This window comes from Notamacropus eugenii, chromosome 1 (genome assembly GCF_028372415.1).
Source record: "Notamacropus eugenii isolate mMacEug1 chromosome 1, mMacEug1.pri_v2, whole genome shotgun sequence".
In the NCBI taxonomy this organism is placed as follows: domain Eukaryota; kingdom Metazoa; phylum Chordata; class Mammalia; order Diprotodontia; family Macropodidae; genus Notamacropus; species Notamacropus eugenii.
In genome coordinates this window covers 436313408-436339748 of record NC_092872.1, presented here as the reverse complement: position 1 = coordinate 436339748, position 26341 = coordinate 436313408, and the positions used below count along the sequence as shown (strand labels likewise).

Genomic DNA, 26341 nt, shown 5'->3' with positions numbered 1-26341 from the left:
TTTTACATATATTTACATATATTACATAGGGCTTGCATATATTATCTCCTTTGATCTTCACAACAGTATAATGTAGGTCCTATATTATTATCATCATCTTAGAGGATATGAGTAATGAGGAAACTTGTATCTGAGTGGCTAAGTAACTTCCTTATGGTTTCATATCTAGTAAATGTCTCTGAAGGAATTTAAACTAAGTTCTTCCTAGCAAATGTAAGGGCTGGGTCCATAAGAACCAATACATAGAAGCTACAATCAGGAAGAGATCCTGAAATGGTATTAAGTATGTAATGCAAAGTTAGTACTAATTAAGAGTTTCTTATGTACTTTCTATTAAGGCAGAAACCAGTCCCAGAGTGTGGGCAGTGCAGAACCTAAAGGTGGGCCCAGGTAAGGCGTTGATTGAATTGGTAACTGCTGGGAGTCCTGGGAGAAGCAAGCTGCTCAAGGCAGGATGATGTGTGAAAACCAAAATGTAGAAAATTATCCTGGACAAAATTTCTGCCTTGCTAAAAAGGCTACAGTCCAGAAACAGTCCATCGAGAGGACAACAATGAGATACAAAAGAGGTCTGGTCAAGTTGTTACAGGCTTCTTTAGAGAAGGTGGTGTTACATCATGCTCAGAGACTCACCACATCCCAAGAGTGATTGGGTGACAAGTCATCATTCCCTTCCATTTGCAAATTCCACCAAGTGTGGTGTGAGTCACTTAACTTAGAGCCCAAGTTGTGGCTAGGTCACATATACAACAATAAAGTTGCAGTTGGCTATGAATATAATAATGAGAGCTTGCACTCATGCTAAGTACTTTTAAGGTGGGTAAGAAGGAATATTGATGAAACTGTTGCTCACTGTGTGGAATTTCTCAGCTTTCATGATGGAAGGTGGAAAGAGGAACCAAAGGACACTTATTAGAGTTTAAGTCCTACCTCTGATTCTTGCTGTACAAGTGGTCTCCATCCTTCCCTAGCCCTGAGTCACTGAATAGGTGTTGCCTCAGACAAAACCCATACCAGGAGAAAACCTTGATTTAGAAAGGCCAAGGCATCCCTGGCCATTGTCAGTCCTCTTGAATTTTGTCTTGCCCCTGGGCTTTTATGACTGGAGGAGTGAGGCTGATGACTTTGCAGCTCTGCCTCACTTGCAACTCAATTCTTGGGCAAATCAAGACATCACCCTGGTGATATCATTGGTCTTAAGGAACCAGCAGCAACAAAAGGTTATCTATCCCTTGGTCAGTCATCTGATCTGAGTCTGCTTCCTTGTCTACACAGTAGGGGTACTAATACTTGACTGCTAGCCCAATATAGTTTTTGTAAAGAAAGCACCTTATAAACTTCAGAGTATTATATAAATGTGAGTGGTACTGTAAAACTATTAAGTGGCAGAACTGCAATTTGAACCGGAGGGTTCTGATAGAAAGTACACTCTTCTATCTACCATACCACAACACTGCATGTTGGTAACCTTATAAAGCAATTTATTTCAAACGTGGTCAACCCTTCCCCCGTGAAAATAAGCTTATGTCTCAAATAGCCTTAGTTTATTCTGAATTAAGGAATTACTGAGCATGGCCTGTAATGAACATAAAATGGAATAAGAACCTATTTTTAGTCTCTGAGCAAATGGCATCTATATGAATATATATTTGTATACATGTGTATTTAAATCTTTTAAGGAAATCATACACAAAACTCATTTGAAAACCCAAGCTTGTTTTTTTTTAACTTTTCCACCTTGACTTTTTACCCTCTTCAAAAATTCAAAATGACACCCCAATTATTTTAATCAATTAATTAGCCTGAAGGTTTAGTGTGCTCAAGTTTCCCTACAGGATCCATAGCTGTAGCTAAGTTCTAATTCTGCCCTTATAGCCCTTACCTCCCCCTCAGTCTTCTTAATTAGGAGTTTGAGGTCAGCCAAGTTTGCAGCTGCATTTTTTTCCCCCAACATGTCATTGAAATCCAGTCTTTCTTGAGGCTATCTTGTACATCAGTTACTTATCTTTGGGGATTGTGCTTTTATTCACTTCTCTCCTGCCTGTTGAAAATTCTATTCATCTTTCCAACTTTCCTGCATAAGATTGTGGATATGGTCTCTCCCTATATCCCCATATAAACATGAAGTCTTCTTCCCATGAAGTCTCATTGCATTATGTTTTTATTTTTTAACATAATAATCACTTACTACCTGGCATGATAGTTGTCTATCTCCCTGCCCAGATCATAAACTCTTCGAGAGTGGGGACAATGTCTTAGCCTTCTGTCAATTAGAACTTAGAACAGTGCTTTGCACAGTTGAAATGCTTAAAGTATGTTGAACCAAAATAGCATTAAAGCAGCCACAGGTCCTTTCATAAACCAGCCAGTTTATAAAAGGACCTGATGGTTTTAGTTTTATGGAAACCTTACAATCCTATGCAATCACTTCCCTGATCTCACCTTTAGAAGATCTAGTTTCTAGTCAAGGCTCTGACACTATTATGACTTTAGGAAATCACTTTTTGGAGGCTCTCAACCAGTTCCTTTATCTATTATATGGAGATAATCCTGGTAGGAATGTTGTGAGGATCAATTGAGATAGTGAACAATATATCAGAAACTGATTTCCTCAGCATGGAAGCTTCCTCTATCAATAGATTGTTTCCTGTCAATTACTACCTAAGTCTAGAGTTGCTTGAAGGTAAACAGAGGCTAGTGACTTCAAAGTCACAGGGCTAGTAAATGTCAAAAGCAAAACTGAAGCCCAGGTAAATTTCATAGGCTTATAGATCTATAGCTGGAATAACCTCTGTCTCATTCGCCTCACTTCTATAAATGGTGCTGGGAACAAGAATGACAGTTTTGAGCTATGGATACTCCTTTATAGAAGTCATTCATGGTCTATCTAAAGTGGTCAGGTATTCACTGTGTTTCAGAGACCAGGGCTCTACTTTTCTCCACTGATTATTATCTGTGCAGCCTTAGGCAAGTCCCTTCCTCTCCGTAGCTGTTTCCTTATCTGTCAGTTGGGGCACTGGCCTTGCTGTGCTCTTCCATCCTTTCCAGCTCTAAAAAGTCTTCTACTTTCTAAGCAGAATCCTTACCTATCTTTCCTAAGTCTTTCTTACTAAGACTTAGTAAGTCTCCATTCTTTTTTCATAGAAGCATAGATTGGAGACCTTGCTTTAAGGCATAGACTTTTAACATTTTTGTGTGTCATGGTCCCTTTCACAGAATGTTTTAAAATATATAAAATTCATAGGATTACAAAGGAAATCAATTATACTGAAATAAAGATTTTTTTTTTCCCATTCAAGTTCACAGATCCTCTGAAATCTATCCAGAGACAGTACACCCCAGGTAAAAATTTCCTGCTTTAGAGGCTACGTATACAAAAGGGATGACCACATTAATAGACTAGTTGGGAATTCATACCAAGAAGTCATGTCCCTGGATAAGTTTGTCTCACCATGTGTCCCCCTACTTGGATTTCTGACCAAAGCCCACATACAGCTCTGGGACAGGGTTAAGTTTACAGAAAGGGAAGGAGTGGGGGGCCCCGCTGATCAGTGGAGGCTGATAAGAGTTGAGGAAGGTCAATTCACACCAGTAAATGTTCGAAGATAGTCAGTGGGGAGGCACTCCATTAACCACATGGTGCAATGAGCTTGTTTTATGTCTTATAGTTTTCCTATGGGTAAGGCAAGTAATGTTTAAGCAATTGCACTTTTAATCTGGTACTAATTAATGGCCACTTAAAAGTGAAGTGTTACTCAGCTCCGTAGAGAGACGAAGAACTGAAGAGCAGAGTCTCTGGTGTTTCTGGGCTTCCCCTAGAACTCCACAAGGATACCAATTTGAGCTTCTAGCCAGGGGCTCATTCAGTGATCTCAAAGCACTCTATAGATAAGAAGCTAATAGCAACCTTCAAAGAAATTTACAAACAAGGAAACAGAAAAGCTAGTGGCTGTCAGCAGGGAAAATTAATGGCATTAAAATTCATGGAGTCTTCTACAAGTATGGAGATCGCTGCTCAGCTCTAAGAGTGGTTTGGTTCTCTAGACCTCTAGTTTACTCAGTTGTGAAATGGGCCTTCATAGGAAAGCTGTGGATTCTTAGTCAGCTCTGGATTATCTCCATAGATCTGGGAGAGAAACAGTATTTAGAATGGATGCCTGAAACATTTATTTGGATTCTATTATACTTTGGGGCTTTCATGTGTATAGGGGTGCATCTGATGCTCTCCAAGTTTCCTTTATTCAAAATGAACCCAACCCTCTGATGACTTAATCACTAAGATGGAGTTTTTGTATCCTGACCACTGTTCTATTCCTTGTTGCCACCCATTTCCTCCAAGGAACCGACAATTCTTTGGGTCAAGTTCAAGATTTGCTTTCTCCCACATTTTTTCCTGCAACAGAAGTGGCTAAAAGTTGGGATTCCAAAGGCTCTGTAGGCAAGTAATAGAAAGACAGGGTAAGATCAGCATTGCCCATACATTAACACTAAAGGAGAAAGAGTCTGAGACACAATTGGTTTATCAGCATCCTGCACCCAGTCCCACATTTCCCAGGTCTGTAACCACATGCTGTGCTTATTTAAGGAACAAAACACTAAGTACAAGTCAGGGATAATGTGTAGAGATATCAAGTACCCCAATGATAGATGGGCTAATAGCAAATGAAAAAGTGCTGGGAATGCTTCTGTTAAGCCTGCCAAGAGTACTGTATTCACTTTTTAGCATCAAAGTGTATACTTGAGGCTGCTCCCTTAAGTTACTGTTTCAGCAAAGGGAGACTGATCTCCTGCCACTAGCTGCTCTGGAAGATAAAGTGCTTTTAATAAGAAGAGGAGCTGTTAGTGATATACTTTTAATTGAATCAATTTTCCCTCCATTAACACAATCTTTTAAAATCAGACATAATTTCATAAGCCGGCCTGTGCTTTCTTCAGGTGCAAAGCCCAAGACAAATTAATTCTGAGCTACCTTTAATTATGTCATTTCCTGTCCTTTGGGAGCTAATCCCAACATAGGCTCAATAAAAAATAGTTTTTGAGTAATACAATCCAGAAAAACTGTTTTTTTCAGTAATTTTAGAACTATAGTACTCCCATCTCCAGGCAGCCCTGTCAGCTTTCTATCACTGTTATGTGCCTGAAATTCAAGAAGAGCTGAGGTTTAGTCAACACAAATATCCTGGCACTAATTCTTGAATGCCTTCACCCACAAGAATATCTTCTTGAAAGAACAAACCTTGCTTTCACTTTCGGAATTGTAATTAGAAGGCAAGAACAGATGGTTAAGACTCAATTTAAAACTGTGAGTCCATGACTTTAAACTTTAGGTGCCAGATAATTGTTCACATGCACTGGGAGTGGGATTTGCGTTCCCTTTATGTGATGGTGCTTCCAGCTGGATATTGATGACGAGAGTGTTTCACAAGATAGATCCTTTTGATAGTACTGCCTGCTAAGAAGGAGAACTTCAGCTAAGTGAGCGACAGGATATAAAAAAACCACCTCCCAATATTTAATTAAAAAAAAACAAACATCAGTAATGGAGAAACTGCCATCAATTATTTAATGCTTAACAAAGGAATGGAAATAAATCCTGAAACTGAATATTTTACACTCCATTGGGAAAATGCAGGCTAAGACCCACCAAAGAGTTTTCCAATAATGAAAATGATTCTTAATCCACTCCTACCCCTTGGCCTTGTTTTACAAACTCTTAGACAAGTGAGTAGACTCAGGGAGGTATGGTGGGCCAAACTACAGCATCTTGAAGAGAATGAATAAATATATTATAAGTTAGCGTTATTATTGATTCCTTTCTTTCTTTCTTTTTTTTTACTTTGGCAAAGTTTCAAAACCCAAATCCCTTTAATAGACAATCAACTTTCAATTTACAGTTCTCTAATGGTCCACAGTCATTCCATTCTCAATCACACCTGAATCTGGTGGTTTAAGATGTTCAAAACATTCTGTTCTGCAGAAAACAATCCCCCAAGATATCTTCTTAGAGAGCACTGGACTTGTTTCACATTGGTAAAAGTGAGTGAACCTGAAGGCAATACTACTGGGATACACTTGAAATGCTACTAAAGAGCCCTAAGGAGCTGGGGGAGCAGGTCCCAGTAGAGCATGCAGATCAGTCAGCGGTGCAGAGAACCATTTGTTGGAAGGTGGAATGCTACCTGGAAACAAGCCAACAAGCCAGGGATCCAAAAGAGAAACAGGAAAATCAATGCGGATTTGCAGCTAAGACACTTCATAGTCTCTATGGTTAAAACTGGTGAAGTTTTGGAGGGGCCTGGTGGCTAATCAGAGTACAACTAACTGTCCCACATCCTCAATGCCAGTTGATCCTTCAAAACTCTATTCTTTGAGGCAAATTAAAGTACAGGACTTCTAAACACTGATGCTTGAATTCTATACCTACCCAGCTAGGATCAGGACACAAAACTAATCTATGGCATTAAGGACACCCACAGATTTATTAGGAGAAAGGATGGCTACGGTGAGGAATGCCAGCTCCCTTTAAGGGGTAGAATATCTTCTTAAGTGGTAACTGTAGATCTTGATGCAGTGATCCCAACAATCTAGCACCAGCAGCTGCCCTTTTGGAGTAAGAGCAATGTCTACAGGACAAATGAGTCCCTCCCGGATAAGGACATTATAGCCACCACCCTTGGGGAAATGAAGGATCTCCCTTCGGCTGCTATCGGCAACAATGAGGTCCCCACGAGCATCCACACACATTCCAGCAATACAGCGGAAATCCTCATTCTCAGAGAAAAAGTGGCTGATCTGACGGCCCAGCTGCCCATCAGGGCCCACAGAACCAATGGAGAAACCACCCTCAAGGTGGTGCTCAATCTGTCGGTTCTCCAGGTTGAGGCCCAGCCCCTGGGTGAAATAGATAGTGCCTTCAGCATCACAGGTAACAAACTTGGGCCGAACAGCGCCACAGAGACAATTGAACTTGACCACTCCAGCTGATCGGTCAACTGTAAAGCACCACAGTTTGCCTCCTTCCACATCAGTAACCACAAACTGTCCTGAGGGCAGTGCAGTAATGCCCCAGGGCTTGCTCAGCTGACTCCGGTGGCAAGCAATACAATGGCCTTCTAAAGTGTATACCTTGACAGAGTTGTCATAGCTGTCAGTCACACCAATCAGTCCTTGGCAGTTCATGGCCACTGACAGTGGGGTCAGATTGGGCAGATCAGCCCCAAGGAAACTGAGCACAAAACTGTCGATGCCACTGGGACTGCGCCGAATCTCCTTCAGGAAGCCCTTGCGCGAGAAGACCTGGATCCGGAAATTCCCCCGATCAGCTACCAGCACTTCACCCTGATTGGTGACATGGAGGCTAACGGGAAGGTTAAACATGCCTGGTGTGCTGCCCTTAGCCCCCATCTTCTTGATAAAATGGCACTGTTGTATGCTGGCAGTTGCCTCAGCTTTTCGCTGACGGGAAGGTGAAGATCGAGGACTAGGGGTCATATCATCTGAGCTTCCGTCCATCTCCCGGATTGTCATAGAGGTGGTATCAACTTCCTCAACCCAGGGCTCCTCTACATTGACTGTCCGGGGCTTCTTAACTGCCTGGCCAATCTGGAGTGGGCCAACATGACCCATCTTGAGGAGCTCCACATCTTGCAAGGTCAGTTCCTGGGGCAGGTTGGCTTTCAGCTCTGGTTCCTCCTCATCAGTTATCTCTTCCAAAATCGCCACATCTGCCTGTTTGAGCTTGGCCAGGAAGTAGTCACAACGAGACACAGCCTGTACCTCGGCGATATTTAGCAAATATCCCTGTTCCTCTATCACTTGGCTATTGGCCTTTTCCACCTCTGCCAGGGATCCTGTGAAGAACTTGCGTGAGCGGGCAAGTTCCTGCTGGATCCGCCGCTCTTCCCGCCCATATTCCAGGAGAACTGCCTTGTAGCGGCCCTGCAAGTCTTTGGAAACCTTTTCCAGGGTCTGCTTCCGCAGTTGCAATTCTCTGACCATCTCCCGCAGCTGAGCAAGCTTCTCACCAAAGTGACGGCGCCTCTCCTCAGCTGCTTCCTTGATGGGGAGCACACTGTGTTTGGGCAATGAGTGCTTTGCTGTCCTACAGGGCTCACAAAGCAACATGCCACAGCTCTTGCAGAACTGTCTAGGTAGTCGCCGCCCACAGGTCCGACACATCAACAGTGACATGGCCTCATTCAGCCCGGCTGTGTCAATGAGCTTCAGTATGGTCAGGTTGTCAGCCAGCAAGGATAGGTTGGTGATTCGTGTGACCTTGCTACAGAAGGGACAGCGGACACCATTGATGCTGCTTGCCAATAATTTCTCCAGACAGTGCCGGCAGACAGTGTGGCCACAATGAAGGAGCTTGGGGCGTAAAACCTCTTCAGTGAAGGATTCCAGGCAGATGGGGCATTCTAGCACTTCCCGAAGAGCATCCAGATTCAGGTGGGAAGCTGTAGCCATGGCCAACCCAGAGCAACTTTCAACTAGTATAACCTGAAACAGAGTAACTCACTGCTTGCCTTCATTCCATAGGGTTCTGGTTCCTGTCAACGAGAAGAGGGGGAACAGTAATTCATTTCCCTAGCTCTTAAGGCACACAAACATACAATCTATCACTGATTGGTTATTCCCCATTTTTCTAGAGATAGACTTGTCCCACAGCCCATAATTCTCAATTTCCTCCTTCTAGTATTTTAGGTAGTTTAAAAATCAGTCCTGAAAAGAAGCACAAGTAATAGTAGCAGAGGAAAGAAGACAACAAAGCTAAGTGCAGGCCTTCCAAAGCCCCAATGCAGCTTGTATATTCCTATGATGTGCAGATGGCCAGGAGAGGGAAGGGAGAACGGTGTTAGTTGTGTGAGTACTCTGGGCAATCCAGCAATGTGAGAAACACTTTGAAAATATAATCAGCTCTCTTTTGTTTAAACTAAGGTGCTAAGGAAGGGAAGAAGCAGAGATAATCAGATATATCACATTTTGCTTTGGAACAATGAGGCAGAAAACGGTGGAGCTGCATATAATAAAAGTACTCCACTTTTAAGTAACTGGCCTGGACTACCTGAAGGCTCAGTCCCCACTACTGACATCTAGAACCACATGAGCGATAAGTGGGAAAAGGTCTTAGGTTATCACAGATAATCCAGAAAGCAGATAGCAAGCACCTACTGTATGATTACAATTACAACTGTTATCTCAGAGTTCCATCCGTGAAATCCCTCAATCCCAAGCAAAAGGCTTCAGTTTTCTTGCATAGGCTCTGGAGCACCACAATGAAGGCACCATATGGTGGTCAGATATTGTGTATATTAACCCACAATACAACAATCTATTATTTCTGAAGCTGACCCTATGGAGGGGCTAATGAAATAATTCTACCAATTTGTGAAATGCCAGAAAATTTTACAGCTGTAGTTGTGTACATACATGCATGTGTGCATGTTTATGCGAATGCACACATAGTATACATATAAATATATAGTATACACATAGTATAAATATAAATATGGGGGAAATTATGTCAGTCTCTTCTTCCTTAAATTCTTCTTCTCCTCCCAACTCCTCTTTGTACCCCTTTCCTTCCCTTCCCTCCCTCTTTCTCTTCCTCTCCCTCTCCTTAGGACACAGGTATGCTTGCCAGAATCAGGCAGGGATACTGTCATAAGTGATCTTACTAGCAGACATTTGCCTTACTTGAAAAAAAAAAGATAGACTCAGTTCCCCTTTTTCTTCTATCCTTGTATACAGCAAGGTGGTGTAGTGGATATAGCATTGGGCCTGGAGTCAGGAAGACCTGAGTTCAAATGTGACCTCAGACACTTAACTGGCTGTGTAACTCTAGGCAAGTCACTTAACCTTTGCCTCAGCTTCCTCAAATATAAAATGAGATAATAATTGCACCTACCTCCTAGGGTAGTTGTGAGGATCAAATGAGATATCTGTAAAGTACTTCTTAACACAGTGCTTGGCACTTAATATTTGTTGCTTTCTCCATTGCTCCCCAAATACTAGACTTGTAGAGCCCAAGCATGAAGAATATTTTGTAAAACCACCACTATTTAGATTCTAACAGATGCATTCTTAGGGTAATCCTGTATAATACATAAAAAATAAAAAACCCAGATACTCTGGAATCACCAAAATGAACAACAGCTAAAAGGAGAGGGACCTTTGCTTTGTTCACCAAGGGTTAGGAACTCTGCCCCCTTTCCAGACACCAGTCAACTTGGGGCTTTGCTCACTGTCTTCCAAAACAGACTACCAGCTAATTTAATTATGTAGGATCCAGAGTGCATGGGGCAACATTTGAATTGAATCCTAAATTTTTATAGTACTTTACTATTTCCAAAGTGCTTTCCCCAACAGAATTCTGCAAAGTAAGTAGTGTATTATCATTTCCATTTTACAGATGAGAAAACTGAGGTCCAGAGATGTGACATCTTTCCAAACATCACAGTTAATACGTGGCAGTATTGGAATTAGACTGTAGGTGTCTGTACTCCAAATCCAACACTCTTTCCACTAACACCATGGCTTATGTCTAGACAGTGAGAAGTTCCTAGGTTTCTGAGGGTTTTTACTTGCATGCACCTATACGAAGGAAGTAACTTCTCTGTACTGGTTCTATGAAGGCCTGGACTGGTACAGAAAATAAGAATCCCAGTATGCTTTGATAGCCTTAAGTCCTGCCCACCTTGGAAGCACAGATCTGTAAGGATATTAGGCAAGACAACAGTGGCTAAATTTTCCACAACTTGTCTACATCCTAAAAACATCTCTAAGATCATCTAATATGGGGGAATTCCCAAACCAAAAGGTGACCAACAGGCTATAAGATCCTCAAACAAATGGAGCTTTCATTTGAAATCATCCTACCTTCCCATAATGCCCAGCAGGCATTTTATAAAGTCAACTTAAGCTTATGGCAAAAGTATAGTTTTCTAGCTCTAGATCCAGAAATATAATGTTCATTACAAATATTCCTTTTCCAACATACATATTTATTCTATTTATTGGCCAGACCAATTGGAGTAGTTATTTTTTAGGTTATTCCTTCCCCTACTTTTATGCAAGTTTTCCAAGATACATTTTCCTTACATTTCTATATAGCAGAATGTCAATTAGGTGAATAGCTGGCTTCACACTCCACATAGTCTCCCCTGGGGAGTATTCATGTGTATTCCAGAGCTGTTGGTAGGATTATCTCCAATGAGGCACTGATACCTCAAACTGACATTTGTCCAGTTCAGTGTGCTACAGTGGGAAAAGTCACTTAGGAGAATTCAGGAACACCTGCTGGCAACAGAGATTAAACTTGTCAGGCAAGGGTTTCAGCAAGCAGAGGCACTGGGGAGGATTTACAAATGAGTCACTATAGCAAGAAAGGAGCCCCCAATCACTCAATGCTATCTCTTCTTATGAAAAACCAGAGCCTGGAATACACAGTAAGAAAATAGAGTGTGTGTGTGTACTTATGCATAAAGGAAACAAACCTGTCAATGATGAATCAAGTACCATCAGTTAATAAGTTAATAACAGGTTTGGTAGAAATTCCTTGCCTGTCTTCTGTCTTTGTAGGAATCTTGAGACAGAGTCCCTTATGTCTTCCATAAATATTTGGATATCAGAAATACTAATAACATCCTAGCAGCTAATATTACTCAGTAACGTCTGAGACAACACAGCAGGAAGAGAGAAAAACCATCCTCCCACTCCCAGGTATTTCCAAACTCGCCTCAATTTACTCTGTTAAATCAGCGGTAGGACAATGGAGTCAAATCACCTGGGTTCAAATCCCATTTTCACTGTGTAATTTTAGACATGTAATTCCACATTGGTGAACTTCAGTTTCTTCATTTGTAAAATGGGGCAGGGGGAGGGTTTAAGATAATTTCTAAGATCCCTTCAAGCTCTATATTCTATGATCCTATATTATTTCTGCTCTTAGCCTACCTATATTTCACTCAGCTGGGCTGAGGGCAGGTCTTGGACAAGAAAATAACAATGTGGGGAAGGAAGTTTAAAAAGAGTGATGGAGATTCCTATGGAGAGAGTCCTAGAAATGTGGCAAATAAAACAAGCTACCCTTCCTGGTCCCTTTCCTTCCAATTATCATAGGGTCATAGGATTCAAATCTGGAAGAGGTCTTAGAGATATAGTTACTTTCTGTGCAAATGGATCAGGAAACCAAGCCCCAAGAGATAGTGACCTGCCCAAAGTCACAAAGTAAATTACAGAGCCAGAATCTGAACCCAAGTCTTCTAAATAAAAATCCAGCACTCCTAAAGTCTTCCCCCTACCTTGGGACAGTCCTCTTACTGACATATGTGCGGAGTCACAGGAGAATTCTGTAAGGCACTTGAGAATAACTGAGCATGTGAGGAAGCAGGGGTTGTATTTGTTATGTTAACAATTAAATTAAGAATTTGAAAGAATCCCCATCATAGCATACCAGACAAGTTATTATTCAGCCTGTGTGAAGACCTCCAAGCAGGGTGGATTCATGATCTTGAGGCATGTCATATACTTTGGGAAAACTCTTAATTGTTAGGAAATTCTTCCAGACATTGTGCCCAAATGTGCTTTCTGAAACTTCTAGCCATTGAAAAGAACAAGTCGATTTCCTCCCCCATAAGACAGCCCGGTACTTGAAGTAAGTGATCATGTCCTAACTGTCCTTTTGAGGGGCAGGAAGGAGTCTTGGAACATGTAATGGAAATACATATTTTGGCAAGTGATATAGGCCTAGAGCCATAAATAATTCTGATTCACAACAACCTTTTAGTATGGCTTCTTAGTATTATTAGACTATGTGAGTTGTGGCTGAAAATATTAATCACTAGATAGCCAACCTTGTGGATATGAGCCCCTCTTTACTTAGCCAGGGTGGCTCTTGGATGAGAAATGCAAAATCTTTTCCAGAGGCTGTACTCAAAGTTTTTCCAGGCTAGTTTCACCTATCAGAGTTTATGTTCACTTGGCATAGCCTTTAAGAGCCCAGGGTCACTTCCCTCTTACGGCAAGGAAAGGAATTACAGGATTTCTGAATTTAAAAAAAAAAAATCCAATCAAGTTGCAAATGGTTGCAGGGTCTTGCCTAAGCAGCTGGGGGGTATACTGGATAAGAACAGTGGGCCTAGAGAGTCAGGAAGACCTGAGCTCAAATGTGGCCTCAGACTCTTAGTGGATGTGTGACCTTGGGCTAGTCACTTAAGACATTCTGGCTCAGTGTCTTCACCTGAGCAGTGTTTCAAAGAGAACAGTTAATTATTTCCTCATCACTGCAGTAGCTGGCCCTGGTGTTTGCTGAGTAATGCCACCAATTCACTCTCTAAAATGACCAGGAGGAATGATAATGGCACGTTACTTTCTTTTTCTGCCTTCTGTACTACACCACCTAGAATTTAGTGGGAGGGAACAAACATTTATTAAACTCCTATTATCTATATGCTAGGCACTGTGCTAATTACTTTACACATACTGTCACAACCTTAGGACACAGCTACTGTTATTAGCCTCATTTTACAGTTGAGGAAACTGAAGCAAAGGTTAAGTGACTTGCCTAGGGTCATGTAGACATTCAGTGTTGGAGAATGGATTTGAACTGAGTCTTCCTGACTCCAGTCAAGGCATTCTATCCACTGCACTGTCTAGCTGTTTCAGGCAATTCTGTTATCAGGGCTCTGGACTTAAGATGATGGGCAGTTCTTTCTAGCCTCACTGGGCTAGCTTGACTAGTGTCCCTCAAAATGTCATGCCTCACAAATCCAAAGGTCATCTGACTATTTTCGAGGTCTCTTGAGGAAGGGATCTTTGTTCAGGTATGGTTTAAACTAGATAGTCTCTGAGGTCCCTTCCAACTCTGGGACTTTGAAGACTTTTGTATTTTCTCCCTGACGTGGGGAATGCAATCAGTGAGCAGCCATTTCCCCATTCCAACTAAGAAAGCAACAGCACAGTCTGCTTTATCACTTTCCAGGCCATCTGTCTTTGGCTTCTGGTGAGTTCTCTGTACTGCAGAAGGATGCTGCATGATAACTCTAACTTGCTGGACTCTTCAGTAAAAGTAACCAAGGTGTCAGAGGGACATATAGACCCATACGATACCTTTATTACCACCCAAGTTCATAGAATATGGAATGTTAAAGCCATAAGAGGAATTAGAAAATGAAATGTTAGAATATAGAATGTCAGAGCTAGAAAGGGCTTTAAAAAGCATTTAATGAAATCCCCTTTCAATTTAGAGAGAAGGAAACTGAGGCTCATAGCATCTCAGGCCTAGGACAAAGAATCCAATGACTGGCAGAACTGAACATAACAACAGGAACATCCCGGTGCTTGACACAAGGAAGAAAAGTAAATCAGACAAAACCTCCTTACAAACCTTGCCCACCCTCCGTCCCCCTGAATTCCACAAACGAGAGCATTTCCAAGGTCACACAATGAGTTGTGAGCCTACAACCCTTCTGAACTCTTTCCACCATGATCCCCCCAAATCCTGCTTTAGTGCATTTGAGAGATTAAGCTGAATGACGCTTGCCCCCAGGGAAAGGGCATGACGGGGCTGACTGCTGAGAACCGGCACTTCGGGTACCAGTGTGCCACGTCTCTACAGCACTGCTCACCCCTCTCTCCAGACCCCCTGCTGTCTGTGGTCCCTCCCCTCCCCATTCGGACTCGTCTCTGGGTCACACGGACGCGAGCCTTGGGCATCCTGGCTCCTTGACTCCTTGCCCCCCAACCCACCGGCTGCCACACCCAAACTGACCTATTTGCACAATCTAGACACATCAAAGCCCCCGGGTGGGCCCCTCCCCCCTTTCCCCAGGGCTTTCCCCAGGACTCCAGGAGGATGGACCCCTTTCCACCCTGGTCCTGGCGGGGTCATTCTTCTCAACCGGCTCCTTCCCCCAGGCCCAGGATCGGGTCCTCTGCCTCCGCCCCCCATCCCCATCCCAGGGTGTCCACCATTAACTCCATTACCAGTTGTCCCCCTACCCGCCGCGTACTGTTCTCCTTCTTGCACCAACCCAAAGGCTGGGGGGGGCGGTCTCCTCTGGTCCCCCTCCCCCGGTTCTTCCCCCGGCCCCCCACCCCTCGCCGGTCCTTCCCCCTCCCCCTCGGGGTTTCCTAGGTCCGCACCGTTTCATTCCCGGTACAAGGCAAGAGGGGTGTTCAGGGGACGGAATGCGGAGGCCCGCTCGCTGCCTAGAAGGGGGCACACACCCTCTGCTCCCCACTCCCCCGACCCCCCGTTCCCCCTGCCCCTCCTTTCCCTACCTCTCTACCTGGCCGCCTGCGGCTCCCGACGCAGCCTTTCCCAACGACTTTTCTGCGCACGCGCGCCCAGGCTTCTCCGCTGGCGGCACGCGAGGGTTCGGCACGTCGCCTGTCAATCAGAAGTTGGCTCCACCCCCCTCTCTCCCAGGTGGTCTGGGAGTTGTAGTTATTTCTCCGCTCAGAGAGCTGGGCCTGGGAGTCGGATAGGGAAAAGAGAAGCATAGAGGGGTGTGGACCCTGACTGCGGAGACGCCTAAGCAGCAAGGAGGCGTCTGGAGAGGTGTGTTACTGCTTGTGTCAGGGACGGGGACCATGGACAGCGAGAGGTCTTCATGCCACCGTAGGATTTAGAGCTGGAAGGGACCTTAGCGGGCAAATCCGAGCCCAGGGGCATTTACGGATGGGGAAACTGAGGCCCACATCGATCAAGTGTTTACTAAACGCGGCTAACACAGTGCCAGGTGCAAGGGGTGCTAGTACGCAAAGAATGAAACAGTTTTTTGGCATGAACTTACATTCTGCTGAAGGATTATGTATTTTACAATTACCAGACCCTGAAAAAAATGTGAGAAGATACCCCTTCCCCTCACCCCATTCCTTTGCAGAGGAGGGAGGTCTGCCAGTGCGGAACACTGCATGTGTTTTGAGACTTTTTTGATATATTGATTGATTTTGCTGGGTATTTTTCTCTTATTTCTCTCTTTGTCCTCTTTTTTTTTTAATCTTTTAAAAATGTTTGTTGTATGAGATGCCTTTCTGAGAGGGAAGAGGAAAAGAAATACTGGGAGAAATTATGGTGATGTGAAAAATCAGATACCACTAAAATTATTTTTTAAAAAATACAAATATACAAATACATATGAAGTAGTTAATTATACACAAGGTAGTAGAGTCAGGAAAGGCTTCATGTAAAAGATGATGCCTAAGATATGTCATAAAGGAATAGAAAGGTCTCTGAAGCAGAGGTAAGAAGGAAGTACGTTTCAGGCATGATGGATGGCCAGTGCAAAGAGACAGAGGGGAGATAAAATTTCCTGGGTAATAAGATGTGAAAGAAGTCCATTTTATCTGAATTACAGAGTAAGGGAGGAGGAGTAATATCCAAAGAGGCAAGAAAGATAGGTCGAGGCCAGTCTGGATAGGGTTTTAAAAACTAAACAGAGAAGTCTGTGGTTTATTCTCAAGGCAATAGGAAGTCACTGGAGTTGACTGAATAAGGGGAAATCACATCTCCAGATCAAAGCTTAATGAAAATTGCCTTGGAAGATGTGGTGGATGGACTGAACCGGTAAGAGATCTGAAATAGGGAAACAAAGTAGCAGACAGTTTCCCAGAGATCTTATGTGACTTATTTAAGGTCACAGAGGTAGTATGTGGTAAAGTTAGGACTCAAACTCAGGTCCTGTAACTCCAGAGGTTCTTTCTACTCCACAGGTTTGCCCAAGGTCATACAGGTATATGAGGTATGGAATTTGACAGGAATTTTTATGTAGTTGGTTTTGGGATGAGATTGGGCTAAGGGCCGTAATATCGGCAGTGTGGTACAGTGAGAAGAGCCCTAGAATGGGAGTCGGCATACCTGTCTTTGGGTTTCCCTTTCTGGTCTCAGTTTCTTCGTCTACAAAATGAATGGGTTGGATTAGATGATTTCTGTCTTTCTTCCTAACTCTAAAACTTTGTTTTCTATCCTTTCCTTGTTTTAATATCCCTTTTAGTTTTAACATTCCTTATTCTATGTTCTAAGGTCCCTTCCAGCTCTCACATCCTGTAAGGAAGTCACACTCTAAGGAGGTCATGCATATGAGCACAGAATCATTTGGACCCCTTGACCACATGGACCACAGTTACATGCATAGCAAAGAAGCCAGTGCCTAGGATTAGAGGCTTGAGGTCATCTAGAAGAATGGATTCCAACCTTTTCAAATATGAGAACTCCCCACATACAATACTAGTTGTACCATGGGGTTCATTGACTGAGGATATGCGTGATAATAAAGTGCTACTATAAATTCAGTAATTTATTTAAAGTAATTTTGATATTACCAACCCTAGCAAAACTATAAATTGTATAAATAATATGAACTAATAAAAAAGTAATTAAAGTACAATAAATAATATAGATATATATTTGAAAAATGGAAACCTGAGGGATATTGAGTCTATAGAAGGTACATTTACTTGTGCATTTAGCCGAATATTTTGTTGGAGCAAAATAAGGATTGAAATTGTACTGTTTGGGGCATATCTTCAAGGATCCCTTGAAATAGCTTCACAGCCCCACCCCAGAGGCCCTTGACTCAGAAGTTGGACACCCTAATTTTGAAGTTTGGAAAAGTGAGGCCAAGAGAAGTGAAATGACCTGTACAACCTCCCATAAAAAGGGGGATGGCCAGGTTATGAGCCTAGGTCTTCTGACCCTAAAGCAGTGACCTTTCTGGTTAAGCACAGTTTTGTGCTGGTTAGGTACCCCAGAAATACTGTGTTTCCAGGGAACCTGTGTGTCCTATACCAAGGAACTCAGCATTGCACCATCGTGAGTAGGGAATATGTTAGCCTGAGTTACAAGCAGATATAAGGGAGGTGTCACTTTCACAGTGACTTAGGGCATCACATTCTCTGAAACACGCTTCATCTTGCTGAAGAGGGAGACACACTTAACTGATGAGTGATTAGCTTTCCCCTGAGGAGCCATAGGCCTGTGGTTTCTGGTGAGGTTTCCAAGGCAGGCTGCAGTTACTCTGTCAGAGTGTACATGGCCCTGACACTGATCTGAGAGGACTACGTAAGGTGGTAACAGGAGAATACCAAAGGGGTCATGGATATTATGGCACCTGTGGCAACTGGTGTTGAATGTAGGAATGTACTAGGGAGACACTTTGGCCTTTATTCTACCCCAATTTCTGCTTCTTCTCTTGCTTCTCTCATGCTTCCCTCCCGTTTTGACTCATATCATCTGAATCTCTGACTTAGAAAGAGCTTCAGGGCTCACCTTCCTGAGCGGGAGTCCCAGGAGTTCAGTTGGTGCATGTGGGGCAGAGGACCTGAGTTTGAGTACCATCTCTATTACTACCTATGTGACCTTGGACTAATGGATTTACATCTCTGACCCAAGTTTCTTCTTGTATAAAATAAGTGGATTAGGCCAAATGGAGAAGAAAATAAACCAAACATTTGAGTATCTTCACCAAGAAAACTTCAAATGAGGTCACAAAGAGTTGGACATGATTGAAAAATGACTGAAACAGGCCAAATAAGTGATCTCCAAGGTCTCTTCTAGCCCCAAACCCTCTGATTTCTCTAAAATCAATGACAAGTGGTCCAAGGGGAAGGACTTCATGGGTTGAAAGAAAACGTTGCTCTACCACTTACTAGCTGTGGGAGCTCAGGGAGTTCAAGTGTGTATTGAGTGCCCATTGCATATCAGGCTCCGTGTTAGGCACTGGGAATAGAAACCAAAGTTGAAACAATCCCTGCCCTTAATGTGAAATTATCTTTTCTATTCTTCCAACCCCTTTGTCCCCAATTCTTAGGTCAGGGCTTTCAAATGGATCATTTGACTAAATCCTTGCCTCCCAGGCAGCATATCGTGGACACACAAAAATTTATCAGAATTCATTATGTTGCCTTAGGGCTCTCTGTAATTTCAACATAATTATGGAGAAGTATAATATATAGTTCCTGCTTCCAAAGATTTTATAATCTGTTAGAGATGACAAGTATTCATTCATTTAATAAACATTTGTTAAGTGCCTGTTATATGAGAAAACTCTTCTAGGACTGAGATATAGAATTTAGAGAAAACATTGTCCCTGTCCTCATGAAACTTACCATTAAGTAAGAAAAGTAAAACACATATAAACCTAATATATGATATTGCATAAATGCACTAAAGTATTACAAACGTGAGATCCACGGGTGAAGGCTTCATAGTGGAGGTACAGTGTAGTATAAGTTGGATTTTAAAGTATGTCAAAATTTAGTGAGTAAAGAGGTGGATGGAGGGACACATTATGAAGTACCAAGAAATGAGCAGAAGTCCAGACTGGGCTGAAGACCATTAAGGCAGTGAAATGTAGAAGGAAGAGCCCTGAGAGTCAGGAGTCCTGAAATTGGCTGCTCTCTCTCTAAGAACCTCAATTTCCTCATATACAAAACAAATAGGTTGGACTAAGTAATCTACAAGATATAGAAGACAGAAGAATACATGGTACATTAGGGTAACAGAAAATTTTAGTTGGAGTACAGGACAGGTGCATAAAGTAAGATCAATCAAGGTTGGAAGGAAGGAGATGTACCAGATTAGAGAAAGTGTTGAATATAAGACAAATGAAACGGAACTCTATTTAGGAGCTAATAAGAAGTCACAGCACATCTTTGAATCAGTGGGTAACATAACTTAATCCACAGATAAGAAAGATTATTCTGGCAGTAGAATGAAGTTAAGCATATACAAACTAGGCAATTAACAGTACAAGATGAAGGCATGAGGTATCACAAGACAGTACGTGATAAGTGCTCAACGACTCATGCAAACAATAAATGTTATGAATTCACAAGAGAACACAGCAGTCTCTGCTGTTTGGGGATATTTCCTTGCATTAGAGGAACATAGGGACTGCCAAAGCTGGAACCACCAGCTGTGTAGGACATCTGTCACCTTCAGAACAGATAACAGTCTAATCTCCTATGGCTTCAGCAAACATAGGGAGGCATTATAGGGACTTGAACTGGAGTCCAGGCAATAAGGTGCAAATTACAGAGAAAGCATTACTGATCATTTTCAGTTCAGGAACAAAGAGTTCCCAAAACATTCCCAGGGTAGAGATGTTTGTGAAACTAATCTGTAAGAGTGGACAAAAAGGAATATGAACAAGTAGAGGGGTTGACCTTGAAAAGAAGCAAGTAGACATCTGATCCTTGAAGGAAGAGTGGGAGAGAGCCTACTATTTCCTAAACATCCCAATCTACATTTTTACTACTTTATTTGTTAAAAGTTGTTCTTGGTTTTGCTTTTTGGTTTGGTTTCCCCTCCTGATATCAGGCCTAAATGTGCTTCTTTGCATCTTTTTCCCATTATTTCTGGTTCTGCCTTCTGGAGTGAAATCCAATAACTCTTTCTTTTGACAGTTCTCCAAATACTAAAAGACAGTTGTCATATCCTCTCTAAGTTTTCTAAATCTTCTCTTTGCCAGGCTCCTCAGTTCCTTCAAATGTTCCCCACATGGCAAGGGCTAGTTGTTCCTTTGCTGGACACACTGTAGTGTATCATCAGTGTCTTTAAACCTCAGGAAGCCATAATTTTATACAATCCTTCTAGTGGGGTCTGACTCAGGCTAAATACAGGGCAACTGTCGCAGCAAGCACACTGACACATCCAGGATGGCCTGCTAGCACAGGTTCTTAGATCTGCTTTTCTGAAAGGAAAGCAACTTTTGAGGGGTCAGCAATCTTCTTTAATCACATATACCAACAGAGAAAATTCAAGCAGAGAAATAAAGATTAACAGATAGAGCTTCTAGTGTTTGACTATAAGCAATACATACATCACAGATCAACAAACAGCTCCAACTGTCTATTACATACATACATAGTTACCAGAGAGAGAAGCCCCAACAACTAGGTTTTTGTGTGGTTCTGGATATTTTGGTTTTTAATATGATTAGTTGTGTTAATTATTTTCCTAAGGTTGAATCATCCTTGCTTCCCTGCTATAAATTCCACTTGGTCATAATGAATGATTTCTTGGATAAATCACTTGATTAAAATTTCCATGTCAGTATCCATTAGTGAAATTGGCATATAGTTTCCCTTCTGTGTTTTATTTTTTCCTGGTTTAGGTATTAGTACTATATTTATCCCCTAGAAGGATTCTAGTAGGGCACTTTCTTACTTTGTAAGAGTAATTTGTGAAGTACTAATTGTTCTTCAAAAGTTTGATAAGAATTCTCCTGTGAATTATCCTTATCCATCAGGATAAGTTTTGCCTCTTCTCCCCTCCTCTTCCCTTTGGTAATTCCTTTACAACTAGCTTCATTTCCTTATCTAAGCATTAAGTTGAGTTATTTAAAATCTCTACCTGGTCCTTTAATAGTTTGGGTATTTTAGATTTTTGGAGGTATTCTTCAATTTCTTTTGTGTTCTTAGTTTTGTTAGCATAAAACTGTACATAATATATTCTGATTGTTCTTTTTATTTCTTCTGGTTTTGTTGTGATTTCACCTTGCTAATTTGATTTTTTGTTCTCTGCTTTTTCATCAGAATAACTGTGTTTATTGATTTTTCTAATCTTTTCAAAGAGCCAGCCTTTAGTTTATTTATTGTTTCTATTTTTCTGTTTACACTTTATGTATCTTCCCATTAATTTTTAATATCTCTGCTTTTGTGCTTATTTGCGGTTTGATTAAATTTTGGCTTTCTAATTTCTTAAAATGTATATTCTTTTCATGAATTCTCTTTTTTTCACATTTTATTAATAAATTTTTGTAGGGATACAATTTTTCCCATAAGGACTGCTTTAGCTGCCTCCCAGAAATTTTGGTGTATTGTTTCATCATTATTATTTTATTTTGTATAGTTCTTAATTGTTTCTACGATTTGTTCTTTGACCTATTCATTATTTAGGATTGTAGGCACTCTCTTTAAGGACTGTGCCACCTTTTGCACATTCATCCTATATTACTTGACTTTGTTTTCATCCTCATCTTAAAAAAACATCTAAGTTGCTTGCTGAGTTTCCTTTTATACACATTGCCCTTGTCAAACAATTCCTATTTTTCTCCTCTTTAGAGTTGTTTCCCGTTGTGCCTTTAGCACTCATATCTTAAGTGTTTCCTTCCATCTAAATAGGAGGGAAAAGGGAAAAAAAAGAATAAGGGGAAATTAGAAGGAGGAGAGGTTAAGAGAGGGATTAGTCCTAAACAAAACAAATCCTAACAAAGGATATACAAAAATATTTATGGCTCTTTCTGAGGTGCTCATAAATTGGGGAATAGATAAATAGGTTTTAGTATATAAATGCTATAGAATACTATTGTGCTGTAAGAAATGATGAAGGGACAGTTTCACAGAAATCTGGGAAGACTTATGTGAACTGATGCAGTGAAGCAGAACCAGAAGAACAATTTATATACAGTAATAGTACTATGGTAAGGATCATTGTAATTGACCAACCACAGTTCTGGAGGACTGATATGAAACATGGTACCTGCCTCCTGACAGAGAAGTCAAAGACTCAGAGTTCAGAATAAGAAATTTTATTTTTCCCATTTGCTCATGGTCAATGTGCAAATTTCTTTTTCTTGACTATACACATTTTAATAGGGGTTTTCTTTTTCTTTTCTCAGTTGGAGGGGGAAGAATTGGAATGGGAAGAAAAAAAGAGGTGGATTTTTATTAATTAAAAAAATAAAATGTAATTTAAAAATAGTCCATTGTTAATTTTAGAGAGGGTATTTTCAGCTGAGTGCCGAAGTTGGAAGCCAGATTACAAGGCATTGAAAAGTGAGTGTGTAGAGGAAATGAAAGAAAATTATAGGCAGTTTTTTGAAAAATTTGGCTGTGAAAGGGAGTAGAGAGATATATAACAGCTTGAGGTATATTTTCTACCCGGTCAGGAATCTATCATCCTGAAAACTTAATTCAAAGGGCAAAAGGCCACATAGCAACCTCGGTTATTTTCTTAGCCAGCTATTCATTTCTAAAATCAAGTTGTATCTTCTATATCCTTACCTTCCCTGGGCACCAGTGAAGAAAATACAACCTATGCCCTTATGCACTTAGGTTTCTTACTCAAGACTTTTAATATTTTGATAATACTTCTTTAGGTTCTTTCTTTCTTTAGGAGTATCCTTTGTACTCACATAATTCACCTAAGTGGGTAATAGTTATATGTTTTGATAAATCTTGGGAGGCTCTTTATTATATTTTAGATACTGTATGTGCTCTGGGAGGATAAAAGAGCAATTTTTTATTCTGTTGGGTCAAAAAATAGCTGCCTCAGTATTCCTGAACAGGGAATAGCTAACCACCCGTGTTCTTCACTTCTTTCTCTGACCCTTACTGGATAATCTCCTATGTGACAGCTTCTGTGGAGGAAAAAAAGAAACATCTACTTCATCTTCTGTACGATAAGGCTCCTTCTTCAGGAAGATCATTCATTTTTTTTAAACTCTAAGTATACAACTGACCTTTCTCCTTCCTGCCTTTTCTCTTCTCTGTGATATTTTTCTACTCTCTCATATCCTGACAAAAGTCATTTTTTTCTCCACCCTCTGAGATATTTTCTTTCCCCCAAATGACTTTCTGTGACACTTCTGCCCTAAATCTTTAAAAAGCAAAGCCATTCTCGACAATTCTACTCATTGGTCCCTCAGACTTTTTTCTCAGAAGATTCTATCTGAACTAGCCTGAGGAAAAAGAATTTTTGATTAATAGAAATCGAATAATTTTCTCTTGTTGTACAGAATCTTCTGAGGGGGCAAGAATTGGAGGCCCAGGGTGATATCACATAGAGGATGGAAAAAGGAAGGGTTAATGAGGGTCAGCTGGGACGATGTCCAAAAATTCTCCATTGTAGTGAGGCAAATCTTCCTGAGGGAGGTATCCAAACAATCTAGGGAACTGACACCTACCTTCCTGGAGTAGTGCTGATTTATCAAAGGCACAGCGTCTGGAAAATTGAACACATAAGCCCTTTAACCAAGGGGTCTTACATCTAGGTTGTTTTAAAGGTCCATTCCCCTGCTCCACAATACCAGGTTCTTGGGGATGATTTAGAACATGGAAAACCTACTAATGTAGTGATGATGGGCCCAATTCCATACGTTCATTGTAATAAAATGGGTACCCTCATCATAAGCAATAATACCAGGGGGTCCCTGGGCAAGAAGGATATGTTTTATAAGAACCTTGATAATAACTGCAGCAGGAACAGCCAATTGCCATGACAGTTTCATATCCTAAATTGGTGTTGACTGCAGGGAGGGCAAATATCTTGCTTGTAGATGGAAGAAGAGCGCCATTATAATCATTCTGCCAATCAGAGCAAGTTGAGAAGCACATGGGATCATACCATACTGATCCCTCAATGATGATGCTCTCACTTGCACAAAGATTTAAGGGCAGGCAGGAGTGGCTTTGTATGATATCTTGGTTAAGGGGTCGTATATCTCTATATTCACCACAGCATAGCATCACAGCTTCTATTGTCTACATTGATCATGAATCCAATCCCCAATTTCTAATAATCTTCCAAGGGTATCCATCAGTCTGGTTTTTCAGTTCATTAGAGATCTATAATGTCTGCAATGGAGGCTAATATGTTCCACAACATCATGCTCAAAGAAACATCAGCAAAATTCTTGCACTGATTCTGACTCCCTAATTGAGAGCCTTTAATTGTCCAATTCTGTCTCTTCAGGCCCCAAACCACTCAACCAAACCCGTAGCCTATATTCATACACACACGCACACACATTCATATAGATCTACACACATATGCATATATATGTATGTGTTTGTATTTGCATGTGTATATTCACATACACATATACATACATGCATACATACATACACACATATACACACACATATATATTTTGCTCCATCCTTCAAGACTCTCTCATAGGACAACCATGTTAGTTTACTCTACTGAAGTGACTGGTTAAGATCCTTCATTATCCCTGTTCACTTTCTTGATAGCTTCTGAAGCTCATTTGAGTATCTTCGTTTTTTTTTTCCAATGAGGCAAGTCATCAGCAACCACTTGAAACAATTATCTTCATACATTCCCGCAGCCCCAGGCAATCAGGATTAAGTGACTTGCCCAAAGGTCATGCAGCTAATAAGTGTCAAGCATCTGAGTCCTAATTTGAACTCAGTTCCTCCTGAATCCAGGGCTGGTGTTCTATCCACTGCACTACCTAGCTGAACCAGAAACAATTATCTTCAAGAGCTAATTTCTGATAGGTAAGGGCCCACTGGACTAATAAGGGATAGTGGGTGGATAATGCATTTGACCTGGGAGTAGAGACTTAGCCTCAGTCAATATCACTGTCTTTCATGAAGGACACTAATACCTCAGGAGTGTGGACAAGTGTGGTCTTGGATGTGCCGTTTCTATTTGACAATTGTCTGGTGTCCTACATACCTTGTTAGATGACCCATCATTTTACCCAACTCATGACTGGCAAGATTGAATGAAGGGTAATCATGTGACTTTGGATCCTCTGTTTAGTTGCAGCCAGAAACCGATAATATGTGAACAGTTGCTTCTGGAGCATAGCATATAACAAGTGGCTGCTTCTAGGAGTTTATGGCTTCGGAAGACCAGTGACCATTTAATTTGGCCACTCTGGTGTTTTCCAAAGGTTCTATTTGACTTTGTTCTTATGAGCAGAGATCTCTAGGAACATGTGCCTCATAGGACCATAAGCTCCCAAGAGGAGAGATTGCTGGATAGCCTACTTTAAATCTCTTATGACTACAATCTAGTCTGCCTGCCATACACACACAAAGGTAAATTTATAAGCATTTCAGTAAATAGGAATCATCAAAATACCCACACTTGGAATAATAGGTTCTTCAAAACCAAATAAGACCAATAAGCCTTTGTACTTCCTTCTTAGTCTCTTAGTCTGTGTGAGAAAAAGAGCTTGTGGTAAACTACATCTAGAATCATTTGGGCTCTTCCTATTGAATATATCCCTTATAATTTAACTGAACTGACTGGACTCTGGATATTCTTAATACTTGTACTCCTAATACTTGTATCTTGTACGAACCATCTAGGACCTTTGCCCCTTACGCCTCATCTGATCCGATTAGCCTTGCATCATCAATATAATGATGGATATCAATGACCTTAGGTAATGAATGGGGCCTTTTTCAGGTCACTGGCCACTGAATTGTGGTAAAAGTGAACTAACTGGTTATAATTGGTCTCAGCAACAGGGATATAAAAGAAAGAGTTATCAAGATCAGTAACCTCACAACATTCATCTGAAGACTGAGCTATCTGTTCTACCACGCTAACAAGATCAGGAATGGCTAAGCAGTCAGC

General features: G+C 41.3%; 2 protein-coding genes across 5 annotated transcripts in view; one reads left to right on the top strand and one right to left on the bottom strand.

The window, feature by feature from the left end:
* The window catches only part of ASTN2 (astrotactin 2), a 1124306-nt gene that overhangs the window by 727367 nt on the left and 370598 nt on the right, over window positions 1-26341 (top strand). The gene's annotated exons all lie outside the window — the stretch shown is intronic.
* On the bottom strand, window positions 5538-15367 carry TRIM32 (tripartite motif containing 32). Of its 4 annotated transcripts, none has more exons than XM_072631750.1 (3): window positions 15283-15343; window positions 11101-11295; window positions 5538-8549 (listed from the first exon to the last, which is right to left on the bottom strand). In XM_072631750.1, the coding sequence occupies exon 3, from the start codon at window positions 8464-8466 to the stop codon at window positions 6523-6525; it is 1944 nt and encodes a 647-aa protein (XP_072487851.1). In that variant the 5' UTR covers window positions 8467-8549; window positions 11101-11295; window positions 15283-15343; the 3' UTR covers window positions 5538-6522. The 4 variants fall into 4 exon arrangements, with proteins under 4 accessions (XP_072487851.1, XP_072487852.1, XP_072487850.1 ...); XM_072631751.1 differs by lacking the exon at window positions 15283-15343 and adding an exon at window positions 15145-15225; XM_072631749.1 differs by lacking the exon at window positions 11101-11295 and having other exon boundaries at window positions 15283-15367.